The following is a 26,265-nucleotide window of genomic DNA, read 5'->3' on the forward strand; positions in this document are numbered from 1 at the left end:
GTGGCACAGCAGGTAAAGGCAGCAGCCGTGACACTGTCATCTCATACGGGTGCTTCATTTCATTTGCTCCAGCTCGCTGCTCACAGCCAGGGAAAGCAGCCAAGGATGGCCCAAGGTCTTGAGCTCCTGCACCCACATGGGAAACTCAGAAAAAGCTCCTGAAGCTCCTATCTCCGGTCCCAACCCTAGCCCAGGCCTGCCTGGTGCTTTCAGAGAGAACCAGCAGATAAAAGATCTGTCTCTCCCTCTCTCACCTCAAATAAATAAATATATCTTTTTAAAAAAATGTATCTGTGGGCCCGGCACAGTGACCTAGTGGCTAAAGTCCTCACCTTGCACGCACAAGGATCCCATATGGCGTCGGTTCTAATCCCGGTAGTCCCACTTCCCATCCAGCTCCCTGCTTGTGGCCTGTGAAAGCTGTCGAGAATGGCCCAAAGCCTTGGGACCCTGTACCCACAAGGGAGACCTGGAAAAGGCTCCAGATTCCTGGCTTTGGATCAGTGCAGCTCTAGCCACTGTAGCCACTTGGGGAGTGAATCAGATGGAAAATCTTTGTCTCTCCTCCTCTCTGTATATCTGACTTTCCAATAAATAAATCTTTTAAAAAAATATATCTTTGGGTGGGTCTCAGGACGGGGCGTCTCATGCCTGGATCCCGGACGGCCGCCATGGGCACATGGTGAGCCGTCCTCCCCGGGCCTGCTGGGTTTCGGGGGCCGCTTCCTTCGGGGTGAGTAGACCGAGGGGGGGAGGCCTCCGGGACTGGGCAGGTCCGGGGCCCACCCGCCGCCTTCATGGCGCGGTGAATGGGATTTGGGAGGGGCGCGACCTTGGGCCTGGGTTATTTAAACCTCCAGCACCTTCCTGGCAGCTGGTGGGTCTCAGGACGGGGCGTCTCATGCCTGGATCCCGGACGGCCGCCATGGGCACATGGTGAGCCGTCCTCCCCGGGCCTGCTGGGTTTCGGGGGCCGCTTCCTTCGGGGTGAGTAGACCGAGGGGGGGAGGCCTCCGGGACTGGGCAGGTCCGGGGCCCACCCGCCGCCTTCATGGCGCGGTGAATGGGATTTGGGAGGGGCGCGACCTTGGGCCTGGGTTATTTAAACCTCCAGCACCTTCCTGGCAGCTGGTGGGTCTCAGGACGGGGCGTCTCATGCCTGGATCCCGGACGGCCGCCATGGGCACATGGTGAGCCGTCCTCCCCGGGCCTGCTGGGTTTCGGGGGCCGCTTCCTTCGGGGTGAGTAGACCGAGGGGGGGAGGCCTCCGGGACTGGGCAGGTCCGGGGCCCACCCGCCGCCTTCATGGCGCGGTGAATGGGATTTGGGAGGGGCGCGACCTTGGGCCTGGGTTATTTAAACCTCCAGCACCTTCCTGGCAGCTGGTGGGTCTCAGGACGGGGCGTCTCATGCCTGGATCCCGGACGGCCGCCATGGGCACATGGTGAGCCGTCCTCCCCGGGCCTGCTGGGTTTCGGGGGCCGCTTCCTTCGGGGTGAGTAGACCGAGGGGGGGAGGCCTCCGGGACTGGGCAGGTCCGGGGCCCACCCGCCGCCTTCATGGCGCGGTGAATGGGATTTGGGAGGGGCGCGACCTTGGGCCTGGGTTATTTAAACCTCCAGCACCTTCCTGGCAGCTGGTGGGTCTCAGGACGGGGCGTCTCATGCCTGGATCCCGGACGGCCGCCATGGGCACATGGTGAGCCGTCCTCCCCGGGCCTGCTGGGTTTCGGGGGCCGCTTCCTTCGGGGTGAGTAGACCGAGGGGGGGAGGCCTCCGGGACTGGGCAGGTCCGGGGCCCACCCGCCGCCTTCATGGCGCGGTGAATGGGATTTGGGAGGGGCGCGACCTTGGGCCTGGGTTATTTAAACCTCCAGCACCTTCCTGGCAGCTGGTGGGTCTCAGGACGGGGCGTCTCATGCCTGGATCCCGGACGGCCGCCATGGGCACATGGTGAGCCGTCCTCCCCGGGCCTGCTGGGTTTCGGGGGCCGCTTCCTTCGGGGTGAGTAGACCGAGGGGGGGAGGCCTCCGGGACTGGGCAGGTCCGGGGCCCACCCGCCGCCTTCATGGCGCGGTGAATGGGATTTGGGAGGGGCGCGACCTTGGGCCTGGGTTATTTAAACCTCCAGCACCTTCCTGGCAGCTGGTGGGTCTCAGGACGGGGCGTCTCATGCCTGGATCCCGGACGGCCGCCATGGGCACATGGTGAGCCGTCCTCCCCGGGCCTGCTGGGTTTCGGGGGCCGCTTCCTTCGGGGTGAGTAGACCGAGGGGGGGAGGCCTCCGGGACTGGGCAGGTCCGGGGCCCACCCGCCGCCTTCATGGCGCGGTGAATGGGATTTGGGAGGGGCGCGACCTTGGGCCTGGGTTATTTAAACCTCCAGCGCCTTCCTGGCAGCTGGTGGGTCTCAGGACGGGGCGTCTCATGCCTGGATCCCGGACGGCCGCCATGGGCACATGGTGAGCCGTCCTCCCCGGGCCTGCTGGGTTTCGGGGGCCGCTTCCTTCGGGGTGAGTAGACCGAGGGGGGGAGGCCTCCGGGACTGGGCAGGTCCGGGGCCCACCCGCCGCCTTCATGGCGCGGTGAATGGGATTTGGGAGGGGCGCGACCTTGGGCCTGGGTTATTTAAACCTCCAGCACCTTCCTGGCAGCTGGTGGGTCTCAGGACGGGGCGTCTCATGCCTGGATCCCGGACGGCCGCCATGGGCACATGGTGAGCCGTCCTCCCCGGGCGGCCAGTGCGCCATTGGTGCCAGGCTCCGCCTGCTGGCCGCCCGGCTGGGGAGCTCTGGGGATTTGGTTCTTTGAATTGCTGCTTAATTAGCTCCAGGTTGAACCCATTGTGCTTCTTGGACCTGAAACAGGCAGTAACTCTTTCTTAGCAAAACTTGTAATCACTAATAATGCTGAGCACCAAATACCAGTCATGCAGAAGCTATGGCTTGGGGCTTGCCCTGCACAAGTAGCTCCAACAGTTGGCCAATGTGTCAACTGGTAATGGAACAGAGTAGATTAGGCACGACTGAGCAAACCTTAGCCCACAAGTAAAACTAGAAACCAGGAGGGAGCAAAGGTCATGCCGAGCTAGGCTCTTGTACCTGCTGGTCTGTGGGAGCCTGGGACGCTAAGCCACAGTGTCTAAGGCAGAGTTCGGGACAGGGGAGGGGCTGTGCCAAGCTGAGTCAGAGCATCCATTGGCAGGCATGTGATCTATGCCTGGGAACGGACCCGGTTGGGGAGCAAAGGGGACAACCCTAGCTGGGCTGAGGTTCCCACCAAGAGGCACGTGGCCTGGAAGGGGGCTGCGTTCTGATCTGGAAACAGTTGTAGTCTCCCTTGGCACAAGTGTGGACTGGGATTGGATGCACCGAACTGGGCCGGACCCCGACTCCCCCTGGTGTTCTGGAGGACCAGGGCAGATGTGGGATGGACTAGGCAGGGTCTCAAACCCCTACTGAGCCATGTGTGAGCCATACGGGTATGGACAAACCATGGCTGGGCTGGAACATCCAACAGCAAGAACCAGATTGGGTTGAAGGCCAGTCAGGAAAAGCCACAGTTCCTGCTATGACAGGAGGTGGACTGAGTAGGGTTGGCTCATGGATCCACTGGTAAGCGTGAAACCTGGCATTGGGAGAGGTTCTGATGGAGGAGCCTGGGCAACTCCTCTGGCAGGACACAGACCCAGCAGGTAAACGCAAGAAACATGATAGGAAACAGCCCAGAAAAGGCCATGGAAACCTACCCACTGGCATACAGTTGGCAGACGTGGGGGCAAGACCAGGCTGAATCTGTCCACATCATCCACTGGCAAATCCAGGCACCAGTGTGGGTCGACCCAGGGTCGGTCGCAACAAAGACTAGTGCACATTATGGAATGCTGAGGTGAGGTTGCCTGTACCAGAAGGGACCGCAGCGCCCAACCAGCCTGAGAACAAGAAAGGAAGTGGGCAGAGCTGGCAGGGGAATAAGGGAGGGTTCCTTTGCTGGACAGCTACTTCCGCAGGAGAGCATGGGCTGGGATGGGGGCAGACCAGACTAGGCAGAGCTACCACACCTGTGCGCCTCATGTGGACTAGATCAGGGAAAAGCCAGGCTGGGCGGATTATTCCTACTGGTGCAACAAAATTAAAGTGGGCGAGGTTTGTTTGGGCAGCATCAACTGGAATCTGGGAGTGGGAGAGGCCTGGGAGGGAAATAGTGGGCTCATCCCTCTTGGGTTACCACTTCCACGGGAGGACATAAAACTAAGACAGCGGCTGGGGTGGAATGGGATGTGGGACAGACTGGATTACTGCTACACTTACTGGCAAACCAGGGTAGGGGGTGGGCCTGGTTGGGGTTATTGTGGGTCGCTCCAACCTAGGCTACAGCTCCCGCTGGTTTATGTGAGGGCCAAGTATGTGCTGGGCAGAACCAGACTGGACTGCAACACCCATTGGTTCCAGTGGGAGTCGGGAGTGAAAACAGAACCAACCCAGGAATTGCAACCACCAGCTGATTGGAGCGATGGACGGTGCCAGGCCCTGTACTTGTTAGCACATACAAGAAGTTTCTTTGGAGATCTTCCTAATCTAAATGCTGGACTCAGAACCCTAACGAAGAAAAGAGAGAAGACAGAACAGGTCAACCAACCATCTAAGCTATGATGGACTATGTCAATCAGTGGATTTTTCAAAGACCTCATAGTGCTTGGAGCGGCAAGATTGACAGCGATTCATAACTGTTGCAATATCAAAACCACTTGAGCAAGAACCTCAGAGCATGCCCTACACCCGGGACTTGGGGAGGGTGGGAAATTGGGTGGGCCTTCTCCCTTAATACCCCCCTTTTAAACATGAAGGTAACAATATGGAAAACATATTAGTATTATCCACTTTCCTGTAGCCCTTGAACCTTCTTACCCTAATTAACTATGTAAAGAATGTCAAAATAAAATTTATTAATAAGAAAAAAAAAAAAAAAAATATCTTTGGCCGGGCAGTGTGGCCTAGCAGCTAAAGTCCTTGCCTTGAACGCGCCAGGATCCCATATGGGCGCCAATTCTAATCCCGGCAGCTCCACTTCCCATCCAGCTCCCTGCTTGTGGCCTGGGAAAGCAGTCAAGGACGGCCCAGAGCCTTGGGACCCTGCACCCGTGTGGGAGACCTGGAGGAAGTTCCTGGCTCCTGGCTTCGGATCAGCATAGCATCGGCTGTTGCGCTCACTTGGGGAGTGAATCATCAGACGGAAAATCTTCCTCTCTGTCTCTCCTCCTCTCTGTATATCTGACTTTCCAATAAATAAACAAATTTTTTTAAAAAAATACATCTTTTACAAAAAATTGGCATTTTAAAAATCCTAATGGGGAGCCCAGCACAATGGCTCAGTGACTAAGTTCTCGCCTTATATGCGCCAGGATCCCATATGAGCACTGGTTCATGTTGTAGCTACTCCACTTCCCATCCAGCTCCCTGCTTGTGGCCCAGGAAAGCAGTCAAGGATGGCCCAAAGCCTTGGGACCCTGCACCTTCAAGCTTTTGGCTAATATCAAGTGTAACTCTGATTTTCAAATAAATAAATCACCTTAATAATGTCACTGAGTTTTATAAGCACTATTTAATTATCCAGAAAATAAAATAAAGCTTAATTTGACCATGAAGCAGAGAACAACTGCTACTTAATCTTTCAGGCACAGACAGAAAGCTACACGTCATCATCATCAGAAATTCACCCCAACAGTCCCCGGGCCCAAGTACCTGGGGGGGTCCCCCCTGCAGGATGAGTAATTCCCGGACTGCGAGCGGTTGATACACTTGGTCCAAGATGTCCCTCAAGGCAGCCCTGGAGAGGGTTCTCTCCTCTTCAGTTAAAACCTACAAGAAAACCACACTGGACTTCAGTGGACTATCAGCCAGGCAGCCAATAGGAGGTGATGTTTCCCAACACTGCACAAAAGCCCACCCCCCGACCCCGGGCTCTCACTCACCCCACACCTGGGTGGCAGGCGTGATGTGGCCCACTGGTGAGTGCGGAACAAACTGCTTACTGCCAGTTGGAACACCCACTGTTCTTGCTCAGCACTCTGCTCAGCCCTCCCGTGAGTTCTGCAGAAGCAAACCCTGGCCAGCGGGCAGGGGGCAGGGGGTGGCTCTACAGTGTTGCTGGTCCCCACGTGCCAGCCACACACTCCACCCCGGCCTCTATGAGCAACACAGATGATGCTGCAGCCACTCTTCTCTTTCCCCGTTACGTCTTAACTCACTGATCTTTATGTTCACAACCACCCTGCGAGGGCATACATGACTTAAAGAGCACAAAAAGCTTTAAACAGCCTACAGGGGCTGGAGCAATGGTCCAACTGACTAATATTCAGCCTACAAGTGCCAGGATCCCACACGGGCACCAGTTTGTGTTCTGGCTGCTCCACTTCCCAACCAGCTCCCTGACAGTGGTCTGGGAAAACAGTGGAGCGTAGCCCAAAGACTTGGGAACTGCACCCATGTCGGAAACCCAGAAGAAGCTCCTAGCTCCTGGCTTCAGATCAGCTCAGCTCCAGCAATTGCAGCCATTTGGGGGAATGAAACAGAGGATGGATGATCTTACTCTCTCTATAAAGCTATCCTTCCAATAAAAATGAGAGAAAGAAAAGAGGAAGCAGCCTGCAACCACAAAGCAAGGTGTGGGAGAAAGGGACTCCCCAGGGATGCCAAGGACTGGTAGCCAAGAGACTACAATCAACCACTCCTTCCAGAAGAGTGACTCGTCCCCCAGGCTGCTTCTGGCAGCCCTGTTCTGAAGATCACTCACACACACACACCTACACACTCCCCACCCATGCACCCACACACGCACCCCCCACGCACCCACACACACCACATACACACCACATCCACACACACACTCCCCACCCATGCACCCACACACACCCACACACACCACATACACACATCCACACACACACACTCCCCACCCATGCACCCACACCCCACGCACCCACACACACACCCCCACACCCACACACACACCCCCACACACCCACATGCACACACCACACACTCCATGCACCCACGCACACACATCCCACCCACGCACCCACCCCACCCATGCACCCACCCCTAGCGATAGTTTACCTCTTCAGAAGGTGTCAGTGGTTTCCTTTCGCTCGGGCAGAACCCCAGCTGGCACAGGCCTGCTGCAATGTCTCCAAAATGGCGGCAGAAGACGAGGCTGCCGAGCGCAGCGTGCCCTGCCACCTCCAGGAGGCCCCTGCAGCTGGCGTGCAGCCTCCGGAGAGCAGGCGGGGCGACCTCGGGGCACACCACATCCTGCACCACGGCGCCAAACTCGGTCCTGCACCTCAGAGGGACCCCGACACCAGGCAGAAGGTAGGGGCAGACGCCCAGGGTGACAACAAACTGCAGAGCCGACTGGACTGTCTTCTGCTGCGAAATGCTGAGCGTGTCGGGGCTCAGGGTGGGAGCAACTTCCGGAGTCTTAGGGTTGGCTTTCCCTGGACTGAAGTCAGCCGCCAGGCGAAACATAGTTTTCTTCAAGCATAGCAGCAACAGCAAGGCTTCCGCGGTGAAGCGCCAGGTGACGTCCTCAGAGTTCTGTGGCCACTCGGCCTGGCCAGCCACCTCTTCTCTGAGGAGAGCCAATCTCCCCCACTCAGGGTCCTTCAGGAGCTTGTCCTCGAAAGCAGACAGGTTGGACTTCAAAGTGGCTAACAACACATCATGCTTTGTGATCTGTAGGGAACTTGAGCCTGATCCTTTACAAAGTGAAAGAAGAGGGAAAAAAAAAGAAAACAACACAGATCAGATACAATGAAAACAAGCCATAGAGTGGGTTCTTGGCACAGGGGCTAAGCCACAGATGGGGATGCCTGCATCCCACATCAGAAAGCCTGGGTTCAAGTCCCACCATTGCAACCTCCTGCTGATGTGAACACTGGCAGGCAACAAGTGACAGCTCCAGCGCGAGGTCCATGGCACCACAGGGCAGACCTGCACTGACCTCTGTGCCTGGTTTCTGGGCAGGCCCAACCAGGCTGCTGTAGGCATTTGGGAAGTGGTCCAATGGATAGGAGAGCTCCGTCTCTGTCCGCCAAGTAAATCTTAAAAACAAATACACAGGGCCCAGCACAGTAGCCTAACAGCTAAAATCCTCACCTTGCACACACCAGGATCCCATATGGGATCATGACAAACAGCACACCAAAGGGACTTTCTATTAAAGCAAGCTTTGGGAGCAATCACAAAAAGAGCTCCCGCTCACAGTTGCTGAGGAAGCTGAACAGCACAGTGATGTTGGAAGATAGCCTGACAGCTCCTTTCAAAGCTCAACCCAGCCACCACGCTCTGGGGCATTCAGCCAAATGGGTTGCAAGCTTATGTCCACGCAAAAACATCGCCCACGTGTGTTTACAGCAGCCTGATTCATAATCGCCTAACACTGGAAGTGGCCAAGGTGCGTTTCAACAAGTGAACAGATGCTTTCAAACAGCCGAGGTAAATGAATAAACAAACTGTGGAATATCTGTGTGACCAAGTGTTATTCGGCAATTGAACAGACACCAGCTATCAGGCCATGAGGACCTGAAAGGCACTTAAACACACACTGCTGGGCTGGCGTGGTGGCACAAGGGGTTGCGCTGCAGCTGCCAACATCTAGTACATACAGATCCAAGTCCTGGCTCTTTGGCCTCCAATCTAGCTTCCAATTAATGTGCCTGAGAAGGCTGTAGATGACGGCCCACGTGCTTGGCTCTCCCTGTCTCAGCTGGGCCTATCCACACCTGTTGTAGGCCTTTGGGGAGTAAACCAATAGATGGAAGATATCTGTATCTGCCTTTCCAATAAATAAAAAGCAAATACAATTGTTAAAAAGGTGTATTTCATGAAAGTTATTCTTATAAAGACAATGCGACTTGAAAGAGAATCCCGCAAGACTTCTCAAAGATGATCAACATCAAGGACGACCCACGCATTCCACACTGGAACACAACGACACACGCAGCTGCCCAACCAGCCCAGTGCTGGGGAGTCGCCGGCCACCTACAGCCTCCAGAGACATGCGGCTGGACGGACAACGCACAGAGCCCCAACACTGCAAGCCCAGGGGGTCCCGGGGAAGGCCCAAGGAGAACACCATGGAAGGAATGACGGGTACCCCTGAGAAGCCCCGGGCCAGCACGGTGCCGGGATATGCCCGCTCACCTCCCGGGCTCAGCAGCAGCTTCTACGCCTCCGTAGTCAGGTTCACACCGCAGGTCTCCTAGCTCCGCAGCCCACTGGGGATGCTACGACTGGCGCAGACACACCACCTGCAACATGCTCCGCGCCCACTTTGTCCTTTCCAGCCAATTGAAATCTGGGTAAGGAGCAGTTGAACCTGTGGCTCTCTCCCCTGACAGCTGAGGGTACTTGAAACTCAGGGCCAGGTGCCAGCCCAGGACAGTGTAATCAGGGGCTGAGCGCCGACCGGAAGTGAGGCCTAGCCGAATAAGGCAAATTGGAATCCTGATGGAACCTTTGAGGAGATCTGGACCTGCCCACAGGCAGGCGCTGTTTACACCAAATTAAATGGGTGCCTGGGGTGCCGGCATCCCAGATGGGTACCGGTTCCAGTTCCAGCTGCTCCACTTACAGCTCCCTGTCAATGTGCCTGGGAAAGCACCGGAGAATGGCCCAAACGTTTGGGCCCCTGCACCCAAGTGAGAGAGCCAAGAAGCTCCTAACTTCGGTTTGGTCCCACCACAGAAACTGCAGCCATCTGAGGAGCAAAGCAACAAATGGAAGATCTCTCTCGTGCATACGCTGTCTCTAATTCTTTCAAAAATAATCTTTAAAAAAAAGCGAAACAAGACCCTTGGATATCATATAAAAAAAGGGAAAGAGCACTCTCTCCCACTGTCCCCACTAGGCAGTAAAAACCACCAACCAGGGCCCAGCACAGTGGTCTAGCGGCTACAGTCCTTGCCTTTCACATGCCAGGATCCCATATGGGCACCAGTTCCAATCCTGGCTGCTCCACTTCCCATCCAGGTCCCTGCTTGTGGCCTGGGAAAGCAGTCGAGGACAAACCCAAGGCCTTGGGACCCTGCACCTGCCTGGGAGACCTGGAGGAGGCTCCTGGCTTTGGATCAGCTCAGCTCTGGCCATTGCAGCCATTTGGGGAGTAAAATGGGGACGGAAGATTTTTCTCTCTTGTCTCTCCTCCTCTTTGTATATCTGACTTTCCAATTAAAAATAAATAAATAAGTCTTTTAAAAAAAATCACAAACCAACCTCCAGGTGACTTCTGTGTGATCTGAATCCAAACACACAAAGAAAATAATTCCAAACCACAGCTCCGTTTTTCCATGGGTCCCCTAATAAAGCGGTCTTCTCTGCCCTCTACTGGTGAGGAGAACAAACTACATGGGAGCACTGAAAGCAGCACTTTGGGGTGCCCTGGGGCTTCCTAGAATCCTCAGGGGGTTCTGTAAGGCCACAGCAACCCCAGCACATGACTTGCCTTTCACACTCTTAGCTGTCTCCTCTAGGTAACTTTTGAACACAACTGTTACATTTCAGAGAGACAAACAGGATCCCCATCTGCTGCTTTATACCCAAAGGCCCCTCATGGCTGGACAGGGAGCTCAAGTCAGCAAATGGGAGCTGCAAGCCGGCACAGGTGCATGCTAACAGTGACACCGCACACATGTGCCCAGCTGTCTTCTAATGATCAGAGACTTACAAGAACACGAAAGTGCTTCTCTTCCTGTTTCATCTTGCAGACCTAGTCATATTTCATAAACACTGGGATGGGGGCAGGTGCTTGGTATAGTTACGATGCCCCTTGGAATGCCTGCATCCCAGACCAGAGGGGTCTGGGCTGAAGTCCCAGCTCTTCCCCTCGTCCAGCAGGTGAAGGGTCCAGTACCGAGCCCTCGCCACCAAGACGGGAGACCCAGACTGAGCTCTGGGCTCCTGGTTCCTGCCTAGCCTGGGAGCCCCGGCCTGTGGAGTGAATTCCTGGACCGGGGCTGTCCCCGTGTCTGCTGGAACTCGCAATTAAGCGAGTACATGACACACAGCTCCCCCTACCCTGGGGGAGACTAGAGGGTCCTCTGTGGATGAAGGACAGGGGTGTTTCTGAAAGACCTCTGGGTTGTGGGGTTGATTAGAAGACGAGTAGATGTTGTACAGAACGTTAGTGCAATCCGTGCGCGGGCTTTTCGGAATGTGCAACTGAAGACTGCCTACGTGTGCTTGTGATAAACGATTCCATGCAGGCCGGCTGCCTCGTGGGCCTCCTCCTCAGTCACACCGGACTGGGCTGCTGCGGCGAGACCAGCGGCCTCCCAGATGGCAACTTCCAGCAGAATTTCTGCAGGGTGACTCCTGACCGACCTCGGGGTGGGAGCGAACCTGCGTGTGCAAACCCGAACCTCAGCCACTCGCACTGGCCGCACCGGCCAAATCCGGCTTGCTTGCTTCGTTCTAGTCGGTGCTCAGCCACGGACCACGCGACCCTGGGCAGGTCGAAGCCGAAGTCTCAAGTACCCTCAGCTGTTAGCGGAGACAGCTGCAGGTTCAACTACTCCCAGCGTGCCCGCAGATCTACACTGGCTAGGACTAAATCTCAATGTAAAGCCCTAAGCCTTCTCTGCCCATCCTGAACCTCTGTCCCGGCCACCGGGCCACCTCCAGTCCACCTAGGAGTTCCCGGCCGGGGCAGCTGATTCCACCCCGGGGCCCAACGACGCGGCCAGACACCCAACCAGGCAAGTGCTGAGGAGATGCCGGCCACCTGCAGCCTGCAGCCGACCCCAGGTCCGCCTGGAGCCTCCGGGGACACGCGACTGGCCGGACAAGGCGCGGAGCTCCCACGACAGCGAGCCCGGGGAGGGCCCGAGGAACGCACGTCGGTCACCCATGAGAGTCCCGGGCCAGTGCGGCGCCAAGACGCGCCTTCTCACCTCCCGGGCTCAGCAGCAGCTTCAACGCGTCCACAATCAGGTTCAGACCGCAACTCTCCAGAGCCCCGCTGCCCACGGGCTGCCTCGAGGCCGCCATGACTGGAGTGGAACACGCTACTTTACGACGGACTGAGACCGGAAGCGAATCTGCGTCGCCGCCATGTTGAGTGTGGCAGGCGGTCCTCAGCCCGGGAGGGAGGGGCATACAGGAAGCGTGGGCGGGGCCTATGACGGGAACGCCCTCTTCCCCCACCCTTTATTCATTTCGATAAGCAGTGTATACTGAAGCAGCCCGAAGATACACCTATCTGTGAAGTTTGGATATTCTTGCATTTCTCTTTTCTAAAAAGCCTGATTTAGGGTCCTGGCGTCGTGGTGACAGTCTAAGCCTCTGCCTGCAGTGCCAACATCCCCATATAGTCACCAGTTCATGTCGGGCTGTTCCACATCCCATCCAGCTCTCTGGACTGGGATGCTCAAGTCAGAACATGCAAAAGTTGCCTTGTCTGAAAATCATGCTGCTAACAGGACAGTGCTTCAGGGGCAGGGTTCAACCTGTTCTCTCGCCCTTTGTCACAGCCCAGATCACCCTCTACACCCACATCGGAAGCTGTCCCGTCCTTCCAGAGCCGGCCTGGTTTCAAACAGAAGGCTGCTCTTTTCAGCGCTGCTTGCTGGCAGCCATGGGAAGCAGGTATGCCCCGGGTGCAAGCTCTGGTCCTCAGGGAGAGAAGCTGCGAGCTGAATCCCTCTCCAGGACCAATTAGGGCCCCTCTGGTCATTGGCCATTTCTTTGGCTGCCAAATCAAATCTTCACTCTCAAGCAAGGAGACAATGATCCTTAAAAGGTGGCAAGGGAAGTCAAAACCAGGCAGTGCCCATGGGTGGCCACATGGGTCACCAGTGGCCAGGATCAGCTCCCTACTCAAACACTTGGGTTCCTGCCATTCACATGCAAGACCTGGATGGAGTTCCAGCCTCCTGGCTTTGCCTGGCCCAGCCAAGGCGGTTACAGCCATTTGGAGAGTGTATCAGATGATGTAATATCTGTTCTCCCTCTGACTCAGCCGCATAGTGGGTGCTTAACACTACAGTTCCTTTCCTCATCTTCTCAACATCCTAGCAGAACATGCAAACATTGGGAACACATTCTAGAGGGGAAATAAATATCCTTGACATTGCTACTGTGCTGTCCTGTGTGTATTGTCTGCTGGGCTGCCACCAGACTGGTTTTTTTTTTTGTTAAGATTTATTTATTTATTGGAAAGTCAGATATACAGAGAGGAGGAGAGACAGAGAGGAAGATCTTCCGTACGATAATTCACTCCCCAAGTGAGTGCAACAGCCGGTGCTGTGCCGATCTGAAACCAGGATCCAGGAACTTCTTCCGGGTCTCCCATGCAGGTGCGGGGTCCCAAGACTTTGGCCTGTCTTCTACTGCTTTCCTAGGCCACAAGCAGGGAGCTGAATGGAAAGTCGGGCTGCCGGGATTAGAACTGGTGCCCATATGGGATCCTGGCATGTGCAAGGAGAGGACTTCAGCTGCTAGACCACTGTGCTGGGCCCTAACGCAGGGGTTTGAATGGTCTCTCCCTGCCCTCCTCCAAGGGCCCAGAAGCCCGTCAGAGCTTCTCTGTGTGTTGTAGAGATAGCCCCTTCCCCTGATCTACCTTGGGCCTTGCCTGGACTTGAAGTGGAACTAAACAAAACACATGTGACCGTGGTTTAATAAAATTCTTTAATAAAGTTTATAAAAATGCATCTCAGAATAATTTTTCTGGCTTGAATTGTTCTTTTTCAGCCCCCAACAAAAAATACAAAATGATCAGCACCCACACACATGTGCACTCAAAACTATAGTGACATTCTCTGTACAGAAAGAACTACACTAAGCACAGTTTAAACCATCAGAAGAATCCCGAAAAGCGATTGCCTACATGATGTCTCCTTCCGAAAGAACCCCTTCCATCAAGTCTTTTTACCTTCTGAATTAAAAAAAAGACCAAATCAAGATCTTCTTCAGCCACAGCTAACAAAATTTTAAGATGATTGATTGATTTGAAAGTTACAGTGACAGTGAGAGAGAAAGACTGAACTTCTATTCCCTGGTTCAACTCCCAGATGGCTACAACAGCCAGGTCTAGGCCAGGCTGCAGGCTGATACCAGGACCCAGGAACTCTACCAGGGTCAACCCTGTGGGTGGCAGTGCCCAAGTAAGTACCTGGGCCACCCGCCATTGCTTTCTCAGGCACATAGCGAGGAGCTAGATCTTTGTAACCAGAATGGAACTGGTGCTCTGGCATGGGATGCTTGGGTTGTAAGCCTCAGCTTAACCTGCTGTGCCACAATACCAGTCCTTCACACCGCTCACTTCCTGCTCCTAAGAAAGCACGATGGAAGCAGCGATGTCCTTGGTCTTGTGTGCACACTGGGAACTGGGCAAACATCCAGACCAGCCAGCACGCTTCACCGACGTCATCCAAAGCAGGCACCTCGGAATCCTGGGCTTCGGGGACCAACCAGGGTCCAAGGAGCTTGGGTGGGCAGCATGGTGCAAGTCCTCCATCCTGACGCAAGTGTGAGGTGGCTGCCTTCAGCACTGGCTCGCTCTGTGGCCAAAACTCCCCCCTCACCCTCTCCCGTTGCCCCTGCCCTGCAGCCCATGTCAGTGGTAGGGCCCCAGCAGGACCAAGTTCATGTTCATGAGAGATGAAAAAGGAAAAACTATGTGGAGTCATTAGAGCATGCAGAATTCAGCCAAGGGACAGGGCCTGACCCAGGTCCCAGGGACGGGAAGGATGCACAGCAGTGGGGCCCAGCAACGAGGGCAGGCTTGGGACAGCAGTACAGGGATGAGGGGAGAAACAGACAAGCACAGCAGCTGGCTCCTCCCATCCCTGTGGAACAGGAGCCTGAAGTCAGCTGCAAATCATTGGCCAGACTGTCCGGGAGAGAGTGGATGGACACCTCAGTTCTTTCTCCCACACACAGATGAGAGCGACATGAACTGAAAATGCTAACTATCGTCACTGCATCCTTGGTTGGGGTCTCTTTCCTGGAAACTCATCTCAAAGGAAGGGTGCTGGGAAAGCCTGTGCGCCGGCCGCCACATGGGACCTCCCTAGTCGTCCTCGCCGCCACCGTACATGTCAGCCAACTTCTTGAAGCGGTTGCCCCATTCGTTCAGGTAGTCGTAGTCCTGGTCCTGGTCAGACTCGGAGGAGTTGAGGGAACTTAGGGAGGCAGCTTCAGAGCCACTGCCTTCATAGTCGAACACGAGCAGGGAATCGTAGGGCGGCGCTGTGGGGTCTGTGTCGGCCGCCTTCAGGTTCTGAGAAGGAAGGAGACAGCGGCTCTGAGCCAAAAGCCTGGCGCACCTGCCCCATGGATAGGAGGCTTCTCAGCGACACTCAACACGTGGCAGGGCAACCAGGTCCGGGATAGCAAGGCACAGGGAACGTCCAATGAGGTGCAGGAAGACAGATCAGATCAGGTGGCCAGAGAAGCTGCCATGGTTTCCAGTGACAGCAGCTCCTAAGGGGACCTGAAGCAACAGCAGCCCACAGCTAGCAGAAACACGCAGGACAGGTCCTGAAAGCCACGGCAATCCCTGAGTAGGACACTGGGTGGCACTCTCTCACTTGTCTTCTTCAGTCCCACATGGTAGCCCAAACTAAATCACACTTTTTGTAGTTCTTTTACTGTAGGACAACCTCGTGAGGATTCAACACACTGGACAAACCCTCAGCCATGACAGTGTAACGGGAGAGGTCTACCCTCGGGCTTTGTTTATCCCGCTCGACTAGGATATAAACCCAAAGCGTGGAAACACAGCAGCCACGTTGTGATCACGCATTGACAAGCATAGGAGGCAAGGACTTGCATGCTCAGACGACGGAATACAAAGTGACATGCATTCTGGACGGCTCCCCCTCAGGTTTGCAGATGAATCCACACCTATCTGCTTCCCTTCTCCTATGGGGAGCTGAATGGACTTCTGACACATACAATGTGGATACTTTCTCTGGCTCTAGCAGCAGACTTGAAATGCACACTTAACATCAACTCCCAAGCTGCGTTTTCTTTGAATCTCTGGTTTCCTCTATAGATCTACTAAATGGCCTTTGCGAACAGACCAAGATCCACCCCAAGATTCAGACAGGACAGATATCAACAGCGAGGACTCAGAGACTGTGCAAAGGCAAGCATCCCAAGAGCCTGTTGGATCCAGGTTGCTCACCTCATCGATGAAGTTCCCAATCTCATCGGGATTGGCGGGCCGGGGCCTGTACTGGGGCATACTCATGAGGGTCGGGGCCACATCGTTGCGTATTACTTCCGGGCGAGCATCCAGGCCTCTGTGCAACTGGCTCAGGTCAAAGTCCTGTGGAGAAACAGGCAAAAGTGTGACCACCAGGTGGAAGGCAGCAGTCCAGCATCCCCAGGGGCGCATGCAGTTGATGGGTGATGGTACTGGTTGATGCCCTTGCCCACCGGCGGGCACCCATTCTGGGTGTAACAGCAGCCAGATGGAACAGCTGACGAAGCAGGATGCAGCCCCATGTGCTGCTCACTGTACGTTAACAGCCGAATCCCAGCTCCTCTCCCACACCACAGGGCCCTGTGGAGGAGCCTCACTGACGGCCTGACTCAAATGCAAGACTCTGGGGTGGGCTTCCTCGTGCCCTTGGCCACACAGACCCTCTCAGACTGCCAGGTAAACCAAGTCAAGACTGTCCAAATTCAAGGAAAAGACAGTCTGGAACATTAGCCAGCCTCAAAGCCAACTGCCTAATGAAATTTAGCTAAACTGGTATCCAAAGAGAGGAAACGTCAAACTAGATCAGCTGCTCCGAGGGACGTTCATGCCCTGACAATGATGATAAAGACGCCAGGCTGGCAGTGCCTACCCCTCCCTAGCTGTGTGACCTTGGGCAAGCCACTTTGCCGTGGGCCTCAGTTTACTCGTCTCAAGACAAAGAACACTGAGTGACCCATCAAGGCCAGCCGTGTCAGCCACGACGACACTGGCCGATGACAAGGCCTATTTCTTAAAAATCAGCAGAAGGCCCGATTCAAAGGCGCTCCCCCCTCTTTTTCTTTTTTTAAGATTTATTTTATTTTTATTGGAAAGTGAGATACACATAGAGGAGGACAGAGAAAGATCTTCCATCTGCTGACTCACTCCCAAGGGGTGCTGCAATGGCCAGAACTGAGCCAATTTGAACCCAGGAGCCAGGAGCTTCTTCCAGGTCTCCTACATGGGTACAGGGTCCCAAGGCTTTAGGCCGCCCGCGACTGCTTTCCCAGACCACAAGCAGGGAGCTGGATGGGAAGTAGAGTAGCTACAACATGAACCAGCAACCAAATGGGATCCTGGCGCACTCAAGGTGAGGACTTTAGCCACTAGGCTACCTCACTGGGCCAAAGGCTTTCTCTTAATTGTGGCTTCTTCCAAATCCCTAGATGGCTCTGGAGCTCCCCCAGGGTTTTCAGTGCCCACCTGGTCCTCCTCGCCACCTCCCTCTTCATCGTAGTAGTACACGTTGTCCCGCGTGTCGTCTTCAGGGGGCAGCAAGGGCTCTTTGACCACCGCTCTCCTCCGCACAAACAGCAGCAGCAGCAGCAGCAGGACTGTGGTGACAACAGAGAGCAAAGGCAGTGAGCAGCACGAAGCCAGAGGCTCGGCACACCCAGACACGCAGGGCTGCAGTGTGAGCGCTCGGCTCAGCATCGAGGTGCTCACACCCCTTCCTGCAGTGCCTGGGTTCGCATCCCATTTATGAGTGCTCTGGAGGCAACCTGTAACCTGTGATGGCTCAAGGACTTGGGGACCTTGCCACTGTCACGGGAGACGTGGAAGGTGGCAATCCCAGCTCCTGGATGAGGCCCGGCTTCAGCAACTACAGGCATTGAGGGGAATGAACCAAATGGAAGCTCTCCGGATCTATGCCTCTGTCACTCTGCCTTTCAAATAAATACAATTTATTTTTAAAGTTGAGAAATGAAACAAAGACACCCATCCACAGGATGTATGGACTGCATGGACTGGCTGCAGCCCAACATTTGCAACGTGAATTCAAAGCGGCCTTGGGCTTTGAGCAGGCTCTCAATGGCTGTCACTGACATTGACCTTCTCCTTGGGAAAGTATGTGGCACAGGAAACAGGAGTGAGGACTTCAGCAGGTAGAAGGAACGGAGAGACCAGGGTTGGACTTGGGATTCGGTTCTGAGGGAGCTGGAGCTACGAAGGCTGATGAGCAGGTGGTGGGCTTGACCTACTCATGACTGACATGACGGTTGATGCTCGGGGATAACCTGAGCCTCATCTTCTTCTCTGGCAAAAATGGTATGCGCAAGCTCTAGAAGTTGTTTAACTTGCACCTAGCCAGGGGATTGCTTTCAGGACACTTTATTTGAAACGCAGAGTGTGAGAGAGAGATCCTCCATCCAGTAGTTCACTCCACAAATGGCCACAACCAACCACCACGACCGAACCGTGCTGAAGCCAGAAGCAGGGAACTGTATACAGGTCTGCCCTGTGGGGACAGGGTCCCAAGCACCAGGCCCATCCCCCCCGCTGCATCTGCCCTGGGGCATCAGCAAGAAGCTGCATCAGAAGCAGAGAAGCCAGGACTCGAATCGGCACTTGGATACTGAAGGCTGATGTTGGCAAACAGCAACTTAACTCGCTGTGACCCTGGGCCTAGCCTGGGCAATGCTTCTCAGGTGCTACGGAAGTACAGTCAGAAAGACACTTTGTCAGAAATATGCCAAAAGCCTTATCCAAATAAACAATGCAATTCCCTGCCCCATGATGGGTCACTCAGAATGTGAGGCACTCACCACCCATACCAGGGGGTTGTCTCTGCAAGGTAGATACAGGGCTGGGCACGACATCACAAGGCCCCAACAGGCCCCAAACACACACAACTCAGACCCAGAGGCCTTGCTAATCTGCAGTTTCATAATCACTCAGAGGTTGATTAGAAATGCAGGCTCTGAGGCCCCTTGCAGATCCACTGGTTCGGAATCGCTGTCAAAAGGCTCATGTGACTTCTAGGCTCTCAAGTTTAGGAAGGTAGAAAGCAAAACAAAAGCAACCTGGAGCCCTTGCTAACTCCAGGGAGACGGCCTCCCAGTCCCCAGCAAATCACCCCTGAAACTGAAACACTGCTTATGAGAAAGATCTCATCCTCTGCTCAGTTTAACCAGCACTCTGGTCAAGCCACCCCTGCGCAAGCCACCAATGCCAGAACAGGTGCGGCTGCACTTACGTAGCAAAGCCAGGATTCCTCCAAGGATTCCCAGGATGGCGGGCACTTGCAACCCCGCCTCCACGTAGTTGGCCCTCATGCAGTTGTTGACGGCTCCTTCACAGTCGCACACGAGGACGTCCAGGGTGGTCACCTGGTCTTTATTCTGGTTGTCCACGAGCTTGAGGTTGATTTTGTAGTCGCCCAACTCTAAGGTCTTCTTTGGCTTCAAAATGATGGACTCTTGGCCTGGGAAAAGCAACCATGTTAAAAGATGGGACCAGAACGGGCAGGGAGAGAGAGAAGTTCATTCTAGACGGGGGGAAAAATAAAGATCCTGCAGAGTGGCTTTTGTGCCAGGCCCAAGGAGGCAAATTTCAGCAGAAGCAGGGGTGATGTCTGGGGACTGCGGATGCACAGGAGAAGCAGAAGGGGTGAGGGAGAAGGGGAGAGGAGCGCATCACTCACGTGGATCACTGTACTCGATGGTCCAGTTGACGCTGGCCCCGTGGGTGAGCTCGGCTGTGAAGGGGGATGTGTTGGGAGGGAGGTCAGGGTCGATAATATTTATGAGCTGCGGCTGGGGGTCCCTCTGGCAGAAGTCCATCCTACGAGGGTCAGGGACAGGCCCGTTGTCATTCACATCGGACAGGATCAGGAGCAGGGTACCCGTTCCAGTAGCAACTGGGGAACCTAGAGCAAGTCAGAGGAAACATCACGAGTCAGAAACACACAAGAATCCCCCATTGCCTTCACCAAGCCAGATCTCAGCTGTGGCTCTTTTTCACGGGCCTCCTTCCTATCATCATGGCCCTTCTGCTTCTGACTGAGCAGGTCTCCACCACTCCTGGTTCCTGGCCTGACAACATTGGGCAACTTAGCCGGGCACACATAGGCCTCCCTACCATTGTCGGTGGCGATGATGATGGCTGTATAGGTGCTGTTCTTCACGTAGTTTGTGTCTTCTCGGTCCATCTCGGCCCGCGTAGAGATAGCACCCGTCTCGGGATTAATCTCCAGCCAGTTGGCAGCATCTCTCCAAATCCGATACCTGAGAAGACACACAAGCTCTGGCTAGGAACGGGGACAGCAAGCCAAGCAGAGCTGAAGAAGCTCTGCCTGTCTCAGGCAACTTCAGCTGTCTTTATTCCGAGACTGGTCAGCGCCACAGAAAGGCTGCCTGATGAGTCTGGGTGGGGACCACACGTCTGGCCTCCACCAGGACTCAGGATCACTAATGTGCCACCAGCCGTGCTAGCTCGCTCACTCCACATACACCCCTGCCCATCTCACTTCATGAACTTATGTCCTAGGAACAAATGCACTGCCTTGTACGAATTGTAAGAAATTAAACTTTGATGGTCACCATTATTGAGTAAAGGAATCCTCCACCCAGCATGCTGTGCTTTAGAAGTCAATGTACTGCCTAGTTCAGTACCACATCTGGCACTCAGCTGGCACGTCTCTTTGCCTCTCACCAACTGCGGACCATCCCAATGCCACTCTGTTCCTTTTCAACAATGTTTTGGAAGGTAGAGAGACAGAGATCCATTGCTCTTCTGTGCCCTGACCCACTGCCCAAATGATGGCAACAGTCAGGGCTGGGCCACACTAAAGCCAGGAGCCTGAAATTCCATCTTGGTCTCCCACCTTGGTGGCAGGGCCCCAAGTACTGCAGACATGTTCCTCTGTCTTCCCAAGCACAGCAGGGCGCTGGATGGGAAGTGGACAAGTCGGGCTCGGAAATGGGGAGCTGAGAGGAGGTGCCAACTTCATAAATGGCTATTGAACCCCTGTCTTTAAAAAGCTACAGAATTCATTACCACACGAAATCCTATATAACTGGTTTTGCCTTTTCGCTGTTCAAAATTTGTAAATAAACACACCCTACCGAGCCTTAAAGGTTGGACCACCTAGAATTATAAGCAATACAATATTACATACACACACAAAAAAGTGTATTTTAAGGCTAGTGTCACAGCTGGGTGGTCTCAACCTCCAATTTCAGCACCCATGGTTGTACTGTCAAGTGTAAGAAATAAACAGTACACTCCTTAGAACCCAGTGTCATGTATGTGAACTAGAATCACATGGTTACAAGAATGCGAAGCAAACAGGCACATGAGAGCTAAGTTTCATGTAGGAAGTGGGCGCATGGTATAATTGGGATTCTGCTTAGGATGCCCGACTGCCATAGTGGAGCTCCCAAATAGGACTCCTGCCTACACAGACCTGGGCAGGCAGCTGTGACGACTCAAAGAGCTGTGCTCCCTTCACCCACATGGCACACCTGGCGAAGTTCCTGGTCCTTGGTCTGGCCCCCACAGCGAAAGGGCAAACAGGACCTTGTACTTGTTCTGTCTTTCTCTTTCTCTGCCTTTCAGATGGGTAAATAAATAGGAAGACTGATCATGAAGGGAAAGGAAAAGCTGTAGGAAAGAGCTAACAGTGTGTGCATATACACAGACACAAAGACACCCAGATGACGGCAAGAAGTTGAGAATGTGTCCACGTACGTTATCTTCTGTTCCATGAACGTGTCCGGCTCGCGGGCCGTGTAGGACGTGATTTCCAGGCCCACGCCGAAGTCCTCGGGCACCTCCACCTTCTTCTCAGGGGGCATGAAGATGGGAGCCTCATTCACATCCGTCACGTCCACGGTCACTGTGGCTGTTGAGGTGGGGAGAGTCACCTCGAAGGGGACCACATTCTGCACGCTCACATGGAGGATATACTGCTGCTTGGCCTCAAAGTCCAGGCCCTAAGGAAGGAACAAAACCAGGCTGAGGACCCAGCTTCCTGCCACGCACCTGGGAAAGCTGACGGTCCAAATGCTTGGGTCCCTGCCACCCACAGAGACCTGAGTGAAGTTCCAGGCTCCTGGCTTTGGAGCCATCTGCTGAGTGAACCAGCAGGACCAGGATACAGAAGTGCTCTCTGTTGCTTTCTCTGTAACTTTATTTTTTAAATAAGTAAATCTTTGGAAAATGAAAATACCAAACAAAAAACAAACAAACCAAAACTGAGGTTTTAGGGGCTGGCACAGCGGCATGGCAAATTAGGTTTCCACCTGTGGCACCAGTATCACATGGGCACTGGTTCAAGTCCCGGCTGTTCTACTTCTGCTCTAGCTTCCTGCTCATCAGCCTAAGAAAACATACAAAGATATTCCCAGTGCCTGGACTCTTGTTCTCAAATGGGAGACCCAGAAGTTCCTGGTTCTTAGATTCAAACCAGCCCAGTTCTGACCACTGTGGCCATTTGGGAAGTGAACCAGATGAAGGAAGATGTGTCTCTTCCTTCTTCTCTGTAACTCTACTTTTCAAATAAATCAATTTTGGGGGCAAACACAAGGGTACAGTATGCTGATCTTCCATCCATAGGGTAGAGGGACAGGCATCCCGTATGGTCAGGGTCATTGTGGCCTTTTGGAAAGTAAACCAGAGGGTGGGAGATCAAATGATCTCTCTCTCACTTTGTAAATCTGCCTTGCAAATTAAAAAAAAGAATAAATCTTAAAAAAAAATTTTTTTTAAAGACCTCTGTCTCAGACCCAGCACGGTAGCCTAGCAGCTAAACTCCTCGTCTTACAAGTGCCAAGATCCCAAATGGGCGCCGGTTCTAATCCCGGCAGCCCCGCTTCCATCCAGCTCCCTGCCTATGGCCTGGGAAAGCAGTTGAGGACAGCCCAAAGCCTTGGGACCCTGCACCCGTGTGAGACACTCGGAGGAGGCTCCTGGCTCTTGGCTTCAGATCAGCTTTGCTCCGGCCACTGCGGCCGTCAGGGGAGAGAATCAATGGACAAAGGATGATCCCCTCTTTATATCTGATTTTACAATTAAAAAAAAAATCTGAAAAAAAGAGAGAGACCTCTGTCTCACTGGCATTGAAAGAATTTGTCATATGAGTAGAGACTCCAGGGGTGGGACATCTGGCAAGGATTGGGTTGCCTGGCCCTGGTCCTTGGACCTGCCTGCAAGCAAAAAAGGCGAAGCAGTGAACACAGACCCTGATGCACATGCAGAATATGGCAGTTCATTTGGTACCACAGCAGCAGAAGGAGAACAGAGCAAATTGGACAGCTACCCCAGCAAATAAGGACAGCAAAAATTTGGGTAAATGGAGACTCGAGATTAAATATATCAGTCAGTGAGGGTTACCTCACCCCTGGATCAACAAAATCAACAGCATTTCACTTGGTCAGAACCCTCAGAACATGCACTACACTGAGACCCTGAACTGATACGGGGTGGCAGTTCCCCATCCCTGGGGACTGGGACATTTGGGAGACTGGGTGTGGCTTCCCCCTTTAACTCTCCCTTTTCCTCAGACAAGAAGAAATAGAGAATTTGGAAACAACGATTTCACCTACTTTTCCCTAATCCTCAATCCCCTCCCCCACCATGTAATCATCATCAAAAATAAAAATTAAAAAAAAAAAAAAAGAGTAGGAACCTATAAATCATGTTTCTTTCCTGCCATTTGCAGAAAAGAGGTGGGTCTGAAAAGGGACAGCCTCTTGCAGAAGGACGGGGCAGGATCCAAGCATCCTGATTCCCCACTAGAACCTAAAGGTCACACCAAGCCCACACAGGGCCACCAGTGCCTGGGACAGCCATCCCTTACACCAGCCAAGACTGACCCCCTCCCCCCGAGAGAAGACCTCAGGCGACAAGGGCGTGAACATGGTGAGGATGGCCCCTCCTGGTACCACACAAACCTTGGCTGTCTTCAGGAGCCCGTCATTGGTCACTGGGTCCGTGGTGACTTCGAACTGGCCTTCAGGGTCATTCAATATGGTGTACTGGGCCAACCATGGTTCAGTGTTGGGGGCATCTTTGTCGGTTACCTTAAGCGTGGCTATCAGGTAGTTGACCTCATTCTCGGGCACCTGGCCCGTGTACTGCAGGGCAAACGAGAGACAGGTCATCCTCACACACCCCAATCTGTCTACACGGCATGGGGCCAGGGCCCATGAGAAAATGGAGCCCTTCTGAGCCCAAGCTTCTGGGAGAAAGTGCGACGTGGACAGACTAGGCAGGGGTTGTGTTTCCTGTCCATGCAACAATTGGTACCCATGAGCCCCCCAGCACATGTCAGCCTGGCTGCTGGCAGGGACTCAAGTTAAGTGCATAAGTCAGGTCCCAGCAGCCCTACCCCACCCACTCTCCAGCAGTCACCTTCACGGGAGCCCCTGCGGAGGGCCCTCTGGTGACAAGCCTGATGCTCAGGACTTCTTAAACTCCTCCCCTCCACCTGCTGGGCCCTGGATAGCACCTGATTAGGGTCACTCCCCTTGGTCCAACTGGCTTTCTCCTTGCATACCAAACTCCCTCTGGACTCTGGGCATTCTGTACACACTGATCCCGCTCCCTAAAGCACCTTTCCACCCTCTCCTGACTTTCTCATCCTAATCTAGATGTCACTCTTTGACTTTGGGAAGCCACTGTGTACTCATCGTGACTAGGTCATATGGCAGACACTGTCAACTCCCTCACCCATCTCCTCCCCTCTACACTGTGTCAATGGTGGCAGGCCCATGCCTAGTAACACTGCCTGCCGCCTGGCCAATTTCCCTTGCAGACAGTAACTGCCAAGGAGGTATGGGCAACCCGTGGACGAGCTCAATGCAGAAGTTGCTGTTCCCAAGCGGAGCTGACTCAGCACCAATGCCATTTGTGATCCCTTCTACTGCCTCCTTCCTGGGAGGAGTACACGAATGACTGCTGGAGCTCCAGCAGCCATTTGGGGCCTCAAGGGAACAGGATGGATGGAAGCATTATACTGAGGCTGGGAGGACAGCAAGTCTAAGCAGTTTTGGTCTTTACTGTCATCATACCAGGTGACAAGTGGCCTCAGAAAGGGCATCTCACCCCCACCTCTGGGCTTTTCGCTACATTAGAGAAAAAGTCAACCGTACGTGTTTCAGCTGTAACAGTCAGGTTTATGTAATTAGCCAACAAATCAATTCCTAACCAATACAATAAGTTCTTCCATTCGGCTTTCACTCGCCTCTCCCTGACCGTATGTAATACACTTGGCATTCGATAATCCATGTCAATTACTCAGTCTCCCTGGCAGACACTAAGCTGCACATAACAGAACCTTTGTCTGCCTTGTTTGTGATTATCCCTCCAATGTATTGACACAGCATCTGGCTGAAAACTCAGGAAATATTTGCCCCATGAGGAAATGAAATCCTATAAGGCCTACAAGGGAGACACTTGGTTTCAGGCTGCTGTCTACTCTTCTGTAGCCCTTTGCCAGCAGACCCTGGGGCCAGAAGCTGCTGAAATGATGCCTGCCACTGGGTGTGAAGTCACCATGGCCCAGGGTGGGGAGCCATGGTGAGTGCAACTCGCCGGGCCAGCACAGCTGCAGGATTACCATGGTGGGGTCGAAGACGGGAGGGTTGTCGTTGACGTCGGTGACCGTGATCACGGCCACTGCCGTCGTGCTGAGCCCTTCGCCTTGGAGGTCGGCAGCCTGAACCACCAGGGTGTACGTGGGGTAAGTCTGCAAAGAGACCAAGCACACAGAGGCTGGGGACCAGACCCAAAGCCGCCGAGCCCGGGCCCTGGTCTGGAATGCAGTCAGGACACCCCCTGCAAGAGGCCCAGACACTGTCTTCGGGCAGATACCCGCACCCACCACACTAAGGGACAAGCAGCTTTGGTACCAGCTTGCAGCGGCTAACTCCCTCCTGTCCCAGCCCCAAGTCCTCCGAACCTCTCGGTCCAGGCCGGTGGCGACCACGCTGATGACGCCTGTGTTCCGGTTGATCATAAACATGTTCTGGTGAGGCAGCGTGGGATCCTGGCTGAGGATCTCGTAAGCAATGGCAGCATTGTAGGTGTTGATGTTATCGTCAGCGTCTGTGGCTGTGACCTGCATCACGGAGGTTCCTGGTGGCAGCAGAGAGGACAAATAAGAGCAGTCACATGGCAGCTGATGACTGCCCTTGGGCCAGTTCAATCCCAAGTAACAGAGGGCAGCTTGGATGCCAGCATGTCCCATCTCCCTGCACTCTGCTTCCTAAACTTTTTCTTATTTACTTGGT

The 26,265-nt window shown here is 54.1% G+C and overlaps 2 protein-coding genes across 4 annotated transcripts in view; both read right to left on the reverse strand.

The window, feature by feature from the left end:
• Positions 1–12,075, reverse strand: part of TANGO6 (transport and golgi organization 6 homolog) — a 171,609-nt gene extending 159,534 nt beyond the window's left edge. For all 3 annotated transcript variants that reach the window (XM_040982471.1, XM_040982472.1, XM_040982470.1), the window contains exons 1-3: positions 11,949–12,075; positions 7,114–7,754; positions 5,740–5,856 (exon numbers count right to left, since the gene is read on the reverse strand). In XM_040982471.1, the coding sequence (XP_040838405.1) occupies positions 5,740–5,856; positions 7,114–7,754; positions 11,949–12,045 (855 nt within the window). In that variant the 5' untranslated portion in view covers positions 12,046–12,075. The remainder of the gene's footprint in view (positions 1–5,739; positions 5,857–7,113; positions 7,755–11,948) is intronic.
• A 1,599-nt stretch (positions 12,076–13,674) lies between these two features.
• The window catches only part of CDH1 (cadherin 1), a 58,133-nt gene continuing 45,542 nt past the window's right edge, over positions 13,675–26,265 (reverse strand). The window contains exons 7-16 of the mRNA XM_040982048.1: positions 25,935–26,110; positions 25,593–25,721; positions 23,926–24,108; positions 21,722–21,966; positions 20,111–20,256; positions 19,674–19,898; positions 19,227–19,454; positions 17,453–17,583; positions 16,190–16,333; positions 13,675–15,280 (exon numbers count right to left, since the gene is read on the reverse strand). Coding sequence (XP_040837982.1) covers positions 15,071–15,280; positions 16,190–16,333; positions 17,453–17,583; positions 19,227–19,454; positions 19,674–19,898; positions 20,111–20,256; positions 21,722–21,966; positions 23,926–24,108; positions 25,593–25,721; positions 25,935–26,110 — 1,817 coding nt within the window. The 3' untranslated portion in view covers positions 13,675–15,070. The remainder of the gene's footprint in view (positions 15,281–16,189; positions 16,334–17,452; positions 17,584–19,226; positions 19,455–19,673; positions 19,899–20,110; positions 20,257–21,721; positions 21,967–23,925; positions 24,109–25,592; positions 25,722–25,934; positions 26,111–26,265) is intronic.

This window comes from Ochotona curzoniae, unplaced genomic scaffold (genome assembly GCF_017591425.1).
Source record: "Ochotona curzoniae isolate NIBS_2020 unplaced genomic scaffold, NIBS_Ocur_1.0 contig_3622, whole genome shotgun sequence".
In the NCBI taxonomy this organism is placed as follows: Eukaryota; Metazoa; Chordata; class Mammalia; order Lagomorpha; family Ochotonidae; genus Ochotona; species Ochotona curzoniae.